At 34.7% G+C, this 8829-nt stretch overlaps 1 protein-coding gene across 6 annotated transcripts in view; it reads left to right on the top strand.

Annotated features, from left to right (window-relative positions):
* Positions 1–3601, top strand: part of PRRC1 (proline rich coiled-coil 1) — a 40555-nt gene extending 36954 nt beyond the window's left edge. For all 6 annotated transcript variants that reach the window (XM_012519346.3, XM_004449526.5, XM_012519349.4 and 3 more), the window contains one exon: positions 243–3601. In XM_012519346.3, the coding sequence (XP_012374800.1) occupies positions 243–452 (210 nt within the window). In that variant the 3' untranslated portion in view covers positions 453–3601. The remainder of the gene's footprint in view (positions 1–242) is intronic.
* Positions 3602–8829: the final 5228 nt, after the last annotated feature.

Consider the following 8829-nt stretch of genomic DNA (forward strand, 5'->3'; position numbering starts at 1 on the left):
TAGATTTAAGGCTTCAGTTATATTTGAACAAAATGAACTTAATATGGCTATTTGAAACAAAGTGGATATAAACAATATTGATTCTTTTATAGCCTTGTAACTTCATATAGTGGCAACATAGCTCTGTTTCTCATGATCTGTATTAAAAGTAACGGAGAGACTTTGAAATGTTGCTTAGTTAACAGTTTATTCTAATGATATTTTTAACGTATTATAAATAAAATTTATCATTTTTTTTATAGGCTCAAAGTCTAACTCCCCAGGACTACAATCTAAGTTGGTCAGGCCTTTTGGTAACAGTGGGCGAAGTCCTTGAAAAGAGTTTACTAAATGTCAGTCGGACTGATTGGCACATGGCCTTTACTGGCATGTCTCGTCGACAGATGATCTACAGTGCAGCCAAAGCAGTAGCCGGCATGTATAAGCAGCGTCTACCACCTAGGACCATGTGAGAGAAGACTCGTCTAGGATACTGAGACTTTTCCTCTCTTTTTAGCTTGTTATGAAAGAAGAGATTATACCTTCTTTAAATTGAATAGCTTCAGTGAGTCCTACAGATTTTATATTTCTTAGTGTATGATTTTTCTTTTTCTGAAAAGGCATGGTGTCATTCCAGTAGATGAAAAGAAACAGATCCTTTTATGATCATCTAATTTCACACAGCATAGTTCTCAAAACTTTATATAAATATATTTATAGCACAATTTGATATATCTCATAAGGTGGAAGTTCATGTACATTTAATGATATAGACTTGAGTAATTTGTTTTTTGAAGAGACATAGTTAATTAAAACATGTTTACTGAATATCCTTTGAAAGCACTGTTTTAATTTGTGATCAGTTTCTTTCCTGTTAGCCTTTGAAGCTCAAAAATTTATCGTAACAGAACTACTCACAGGGAGACATACATTTCTGTGTATATTTTTAATACAATGGGCCAAATTATCTGAATCGATCATTTTCTTTTTTTGTCTTCATGTATACAGATAGTCTGAAAATTTCTACTTTTTTTTTTTTAACATTTTGGCATTTATTTCAAAGATTCTTATTTTGAGCAGTTTGTTCATTTCTACGTAACAACTACGTGGCAAGTAATTCAAGTTTATAGAAATCAGAAGTATTCATGTTATTTTATATATTATTCATTACTTAGAAGTATAATCTTTGACAATGGCCATTTTTTTTTGTTTCCACTCATACGCTCCAAAAGATAATAGGGACATTTTTGAGAGGAATTATTTTGTTGTGGTTTATGGAATTGAATGCTTCTTATTTTATTAAAGTTGCTTCTTATTTTGTTTGCCTTATATGCTACTTTTCTAATTTTGTGCCATTCTGCCTTTACTTTTTATGGAAGTTTTCAGAGAAACTGTTTTATGTTTTATCTCATTTATTTAGTCCATTATGTCTAGTGAAAGCTTAACCCCCCCCCCCAAAATATATATTGCCACTTTTTGATTTATGTGAATCAAAATTAAATAAATGTTTTTTTCCATATACTCATAAAGTCTATATATGCAAGTGCAAATCTTTAATAGTTTCTTGTATAAATGTAATTTAATTAACATTTCTTCTATGTAATTCTTAAGATGTAAAAGAATTAGCACAATTCCTGGTAGTTTTCCTAAGGTGCTAAAGTTCTTATCCTACACTGTCTTTACATGTAAGGCTTGCCTTGTATGAAGAATATTATTTCATGTAATTATTTGATTTCTGCTTTTTTTCACCTGAGGATGATAAGAATAAGTATTCATTTTGCAACTGATATATGTTAATTTCCAAATACTGCATAATGATTGCTCAGACAAATTCAAACCTCTGTGTCATTGAAAGTAATGAGAGACAGAAATGGGATAGTCAGTTGTTGTGATCCCCTTTTGTCCAGGGATAATAGGACAAAATCCCCCCCTTTTTTTGGTATTTATGGAATATTTCATCTCTGTTTTCTTCATCTTTCTCTATCATTTGCTTCTACCCTTTGTTTTAAAAAGTTATAATTTGAGAAACATGAAATCACCCATGAAAGTAAATTAAAAGCTACCCTTTTCTAACAGTATTTCATGTGGCATTATCCTGTTGGCAAGCACAATAAAGTCTTTCATTAGGGACTGAAGGAACGTATGGAGGTACTTAAAATATTTCTGCTTCTTTCCTCCAATTAGAAGGGATTTTTACAGATCCTAGAAATAAGAGTTTTAATTTTCTTTTTATTTTACTATGTCTCAAATATCTGATTTGATGTTTTTGAGTGTTGTTTTAAAATAATCACAAACATTGATATCCAAGAGATAATTGATTTTCCAAGAATCCCCAAATAGCAAAGGCAGGATTATTCCATAGCTTGGTTAAAGACAGAATTTTCCTGCACCTGGTGAATTGGTAAACTTTTGGCTCATTCGAACTGGGTGAGTGGGTGAGAAGGTTTGTGGAAGGGCAGATGGAGGAGATAAATACGTGATCTCTTTTGGCTTCTCTGATTCTTTTTTTGGCCCAGAGTTATCTTTGAAAGTCATTAGAGCATTACTGACTCCACATGCTCAACTTTCCCAACCTATTGTTTCTGTTTTCATCCGTAGATGAGACCAAGCTTGTAAAGGTCAAGAAAAGTAATTCATCTTTAAGAGCAGATACTGCCAGGCAGTCTTTTAATGGTGGGATTTAGGCATATGTTGATCATCAAATCTGAGGGCATCATAGTTCCCTTTACCAATCATCCAGCTCTTACTGTTTTTTTTTCCTGCCATGCCCTTTTCCTTATAACTCCCAGGCACTCCATTTGGGGGAGATGGAGGAGAGGTGGAACGTTCCTACTTCCGTTTTCCTCTCTTAAGCTTCTTAGAAAACCTGTTTTTAATACAGTTATACATCTATTATTTTGGTCATTTTGCTATAAATTTTTTTCCTGAGGAGCTTCAGGAGATACTTATTTTATAAGCTTGCACACTTTTTGGTTTACTTAAGTAATGTGGAAAAGATAAGAAGAATGCAGAAAGAGTAATTTAACAGCAACCTCAGTTGATAGAGTCAGATTATTCAGTTCAAGACCCTCTGATTAAGTTTTGAGGTAACCCTGGGTTTAGAGCTGTGCCACCATCTTTTGGAGTGGGAAAGCTTTAGGTAATGCTAGGAAACGCTAGTAAAAATATTTCCTTCTGAGTCTTATTGCTTCCCGATTCTTTGTTCCTTTTTCCCTCAAGGATTAATAAGGTAGAAAATCAATATTGGTGAATAGACAAAAAGCATAATAGCATAATATTAAGTATAAGTATATAAGAGTACAGATGAAAGTGTATTATGTAAAGCTATTCAAATTAGCAGTATACTCAGGGTTCAACTGAATCAATTAAATATGGTGTTGAATTCATTCTGTTCCTTGCCTAGAAAAAGTTCAAATTAGGAATTTGTGTTCTATGATGCCAAACTGATAATATTTTATGTTCTAGAAGATGTTGGGTTATATATAAATTAAGAGACTTGGGTTTTTGTTCTCAGAATACTTCATTTTTAAGATACTATGCAGGGTGATTTATTGGATAAAACCAATTTTGTAAGTATATAAATATGTCTTAAATAAATAAGACTTTGACTTATTTTCCAAAAGTGTATAGTGATTTTTTAAAAAATGCTTATTCAAATTAATATTATATTAGAAGGACTCATACTTCCTTTTTGTCAGCAACTTCAGAAGACCATCTTACCACTGGAACTGTAGCATTCCAATATACCAGAGTTGCCAATTTCAAGGTGAAAGAGGTAGGAATATTTAGGAGAGTGGAGTTCTGAGGAGAGACCTCTTAAACACTAAGTTTAATTTACCCTTGACCTCTGAAAGTGTCTAACTTTTTTTTTGTCACTATTTACTATTATGAGCCTGTGACCCTAGGACAAGAGTTTTTTTATTTTTTTGTGTGGTGCGGTGGGTGTGGGGGGCTAGCACAAGACAACAGAATACTGATTGATAATTTTGTTTTTCCTGTTTGCCAAGAGACAACAATATTTCCAATAAACAGAAAAAAAAAGGTCATTGCCCAAAAAAGGCCCTGTTAAATTTATACTTAGTTTTAAAATTAACTGGAAAAGGGAAAAAAGAAATTTTAGCAATAGAAACAAAATAGGAGTTTTAAGAATCTATAGCTGAAGAAAAGTTTTAATTAGCCTTAAAGTGAACTCATTTTAAGAATTTAAAGCAGTGAGAGGAGAAGGAAAGAACAACTAGCATTTGTGTGGTAAGTGTCTGTTGTTTGTTAGGCCCTGGAATAGGCATTTAAACCTGCATTATATTTTTTAGTCCTCAAAATGACTATTTTATTACTCCCATATTGATGAAGTAACTGAAAGTTAGATTGAGCTCCTTCCCAAGGTCATTGTAACAAATGAGTCAGAGATAGAATTCAAATGTAGAAGTGTGTAATTTGATGAAGCATTCCCTTCCACAACATGCTAAATATTTGCTTTCTGAATGTAGAATAAATAATTAATCCAATAAATATTTGTTTAATAAAACAATGCAAATAATGGCATGAAGACTTTGCCCTAGTATAGTTTTAATTTTACACTACAATATTGAAGGCAACCTTTTTATCCTATATATATATATATTTTTTTTTTAATTTAAATATATATATATATTTTCATTTTAGTTTCAAAGGGCTATTTTGGGCTTTGCTGTTAGTATGAAGACAATGTTTGTGACATTTGCATTTTTTGCTCCCAAATTTGAGAAACCATAAATCAGGTTAATGTTGCAGTATCATTTGTAGGGTAAAAGCCAGAAATGTTCTCTGGTGACATTAGGAAGGTATTTGGAAAAAATTTCTTCTTATTGTTAAACCAGTCTTCAAGACCACATACCTTTTCAATATTTTAAAAAATATAATTTGTTTATTAAAACACACAATTACAGCTTGTCTCACCCTGAAGCACGCCCACAGTCTATGTCTCAGACTGTGTACTGCTTTTCTTTTCTTGTTTCTTAATAAACTTTTTACTCCCTTGCCTACTCTATGGCATGTTCATAAATTCTTTTATGCGACATAAGCCAAAATCCTAGAGTACCAGAACCCAGAGCATTCTGCTAACACATTTGGCAAGGCATGGCAGGAGACAGATCATATGCAGATGGGTTTTTGAGCATGTTTAAAGTCCTGAATCAGTCCTTCCAGAACAAGGTAATGGTCATGTGGGGATTTTATCCAGCTCCAACGATGGTGCCAGACCTATCTTCCCTCAACTTCAATAGAGTAGCCAGCAGGTTTTACACCCTGTTGGGCAGGGCCTACTCCCCTAACCAAAAGGGAGCAGCTACAGAAGAATGACCATTGCCCTTCATCTCCCCCTTAAGAGTGTGTAAACTCTGAGGGTGGAAGTTGAGGCAGGTTAGTATAGTGGAGGAAGGAAGGTAGCTGAGACCTGGCAGAGAACATGGTCAGCAGTTAACATGGTCATGAGACCCCTCCCGGAAATCTTTTGAGGGGAGGGTCCTACAAAAGAACGAAGCCAGGAAGATCCCACAAGAGCCTGGCTACAAGATTCCATTTGGAAATCTTCTGGGGTCGGGGAAGCCCCGGATACCTTCAAACCAAAGATCTCACCATTGGCCCCCTGAGAGCTAACAGGTGGGGCAAACAGAACAGCAAACCGCTGCGGCTGGGGCCCCTCCCCATTATTAGGAAAGGGGAGGAGTAAAGGTTTTAAAAAGGCCTAACTTGGGGCTCCATACCCTGCAGCACACCTGCAATCTATGTCTCAGATTGTGTACTGTTTTTCTTTTCTTGTTTCTTAATAAACCCTTTACTCTCTTGCCTTAAGTACACAAATCACAAGTGAATTGATGAATTATCCCAAAGTGCATATACTCTTGTAACCACCGCTCTGGTCAAAAAATAGGCCAGCACCCAAGATTGCCCCTCTTGCCTCCTAAACACACCCCCTTATTCCCCTACCCCACCCCCAAGTAACCACTATCTTCAATTCTAACACTATAGATTCGTTTTGTCTGTGGCTGAGTTTTGTACAAATGGAATAATAGAATTAACATGTATTGTGCCTTACGTCTTCTGTTCAGTAATTTATTTGTGTAGAGTATTTGTGTTGCATATAGCAGTATTTGTTCATTTATCTTGCAAAATGAATATACCACAGTTAATCTTTTCTTCTATCGATGAACGGTTGGGTTGTTTCTAGGTGTTAGCTAATATCTTGTACAGTTCTTTTTGTATACATATTTCTGTTGAAAATACACCTAAGTGGAATTTCTTGGTCAGGAAATATGCATATGTTCAAATTTAATAGGTATTGCCAAAAAGTTTTCCAAGTGATTGTACTAATTTACCCTTTCACCATCAGTATGTATTTCCACTTGCTCCACATCCTTTTCAACACTTGATATTGTAACTTTTTCTACTTTTTAACTTTATTTTCACTTTATTTTCATTTTCCCTGATAGTAACAATAATAAAGTTCCATGCCTTTTCACATATTTGCTATTTGGACATCCTCCTTTGTGAGGAAATTATGTCTCCTGCCCATTTAGTGCAAATGCTGAACATTTTCACTGTCTACCATATGTCTCTTTTCTCAATTCCTATCCATTTGACTCTGAACTTCAGTCTGGATTTTTTTTCCCCCAACTTTGTCTATTCTGTTCTTAAACTAATCTTTTGAGTTCTTAATGTATATTTGTCTACAGTTTTTATTTCTCTTTGTTTCTATTCTTTGCTGAACTTCACTTTATTGTTTAACTCCACAGAAATATTAATCATGGTTATTTTAAAGCCTGTATCTGATAACTACATCTTCTGGATCTCCTGTGGACCACTTTCTGTTCTTTTTTCTTGATTTCTGGTGAAAATGTTTCTTATTACAGTGTCTGGTTATTATTTATTGAGATCCAGACATTGCATATGAAAAACTGTTGAGTTAAAAATATTTTGGCTTCCTTCAGAGAGAATATGTTTTTGCTTCTAGCAGGGAACTAGGCTAGGGACATACCAACTTCAATCATGAATTGAACTAATTTGAGATGCGCTCAGTCCTTTTGATATTTACTGTTATTCTTGGTATGTACCTGAAACATTTGGCAGGCCCTACACTCTAATTTCTTTCTCGCTAGTCCTGTCAATCTCAAAAGCTCTACTCAGTTTATCATCGTAAGTACTGTCTTTGTATTTCACAATATTCTGAAGGGTAAAATGGTACCAGGTTTATCCATCTTCTTACCCCCCTGGATCTTGGCCCTAGAAATTCTCATCTTCTGGGTAGCTTTCTGATGATTTAAAACAGATGTTTTCATATCATATTTTGTACAGTTTTTCTATTCTCAGTAGGAGGGTTGGATTTAAACCATCTAGCTTGCTTTTGCTGGAAATGAAATATCTTGTTATTTAATGGTAGCTACTGAATCTTTAAGCACACAAGGGCAAATTAAAGGATTTAAGATTTGATAAAATTTTTCAAATACAAAGTTCTTTGAAGAAACCTTTTAAACTCCAAGTAACTTGATTTACAATATAATGTGTCAGAAAAGTAGAATTGTAAAGGAACTGTTTTTCTGTGCAGCCAGATCATACCTCCACAGCCTGCACACCTGCATACCTCTGAGGCTTTCACCTGTTAGGGAGAGCAAGGGGATCCCAGGTGTTTGGTTGATTGCTGGTGGTAGTAGCTTTTGCTTTGAAGCAGCCACTCTTCAAAGTACAGGTTAAATTTCATGATCTCAACCATGTATAATATCCCGAATTCCACTTACCTTTTATGCTTCTGTGTAATTTGTATTAATATTTATCAATTCAATAATAGCTACTAATAACTGAATTGTTTCTCTGTGTGGGGGCCTTACTACATGCATAGTTCTGAAGTCTTATCCCTTCAAATAGGTGATGATATTTCTGTTTCACACATAGGAGAAGTTTATACCACTGGAATATAAGCCTATTTAGTACCAGTGCTGCAGTTATCATATGTACTACTCTATCCCAGTGCACAATTATTAGGCACCTAATAAAAATTTTTTGAATAAAGGAACTCAAGTCTGCTTGATCCCATAGGCCATATTCTTTCTATACCATGTAGCTTGATTGTTTAACGGGTGTTTTGTTTTCTTTTAAACGCTTTTTTTAAAGATACCAAATGCAAGTCTCACTTTCAAAGACTGCTAATCACTTCCATAACAATGTAGAAAAGGGTTTAAATTGATCTAAAGGATACTGTACAATAGAGTTGCTAAACTTCCCGAATGGAAAATAATGATGGATGGGAGAGCTTAAGGTTAGAAACCCTGGGTTTGAAACTTGTGCTCACACTTGGTAGCAGAGAAATTTTAAGCAAGTTTTTCATCTGTTTGAGCCTCAGTTTCTTCATCGTAAAATAAAGATGGTAATAATAATAGTACAAGATTGCTAAAAATAAAGCAATACATATGCTTGGTTCCTGTGAGCTTATTTGTTAGGAACATTAACTGCACATAGCGTATGCTTCTGGTACTTAAAAAAAGTTTAAATCACTAGAATATAAACCTATTTAGTACCATGAAACTTAGCTCCTAAATGTAGCCAACTATTCAAAGTTATCTGTTTCAGTGCTGGAAAATTAACTGTTGAATTTACCATGAGATATTTTGTCAATCTCTAGTATGGGTCCATATGGGAGTTTTAACTATCTGTGGTTGGGATTTTGAGACTGATGATGCCACACATACATATACCAGAGAGTATGAAAAGATTTATTACTTACATAATTGAAGTCCCTGGGGAGAGCAGGACGCTCTCCCCTTCCCCACCCCCTTACCCCCGCCAGCAGGTTGGAAATGGCTTAAAAGAGCAAGGAAAGGA

This window comes from Dasypus novemcinctus, chromosome 2 (genome assembly GCF_030445035.2).
Source record: "Dasypus novemcinctus isolate mDasNov1 chromosome 2, mDasNov1.1.hap2, whole genome shotgun sequence".
Taxonomy (NCBI): Eukaryota; Metazoa; Chordata; class Mammalia; order Cingulata; family Dasypodidae; genus Dasypus; species Dasypus novemcinctus.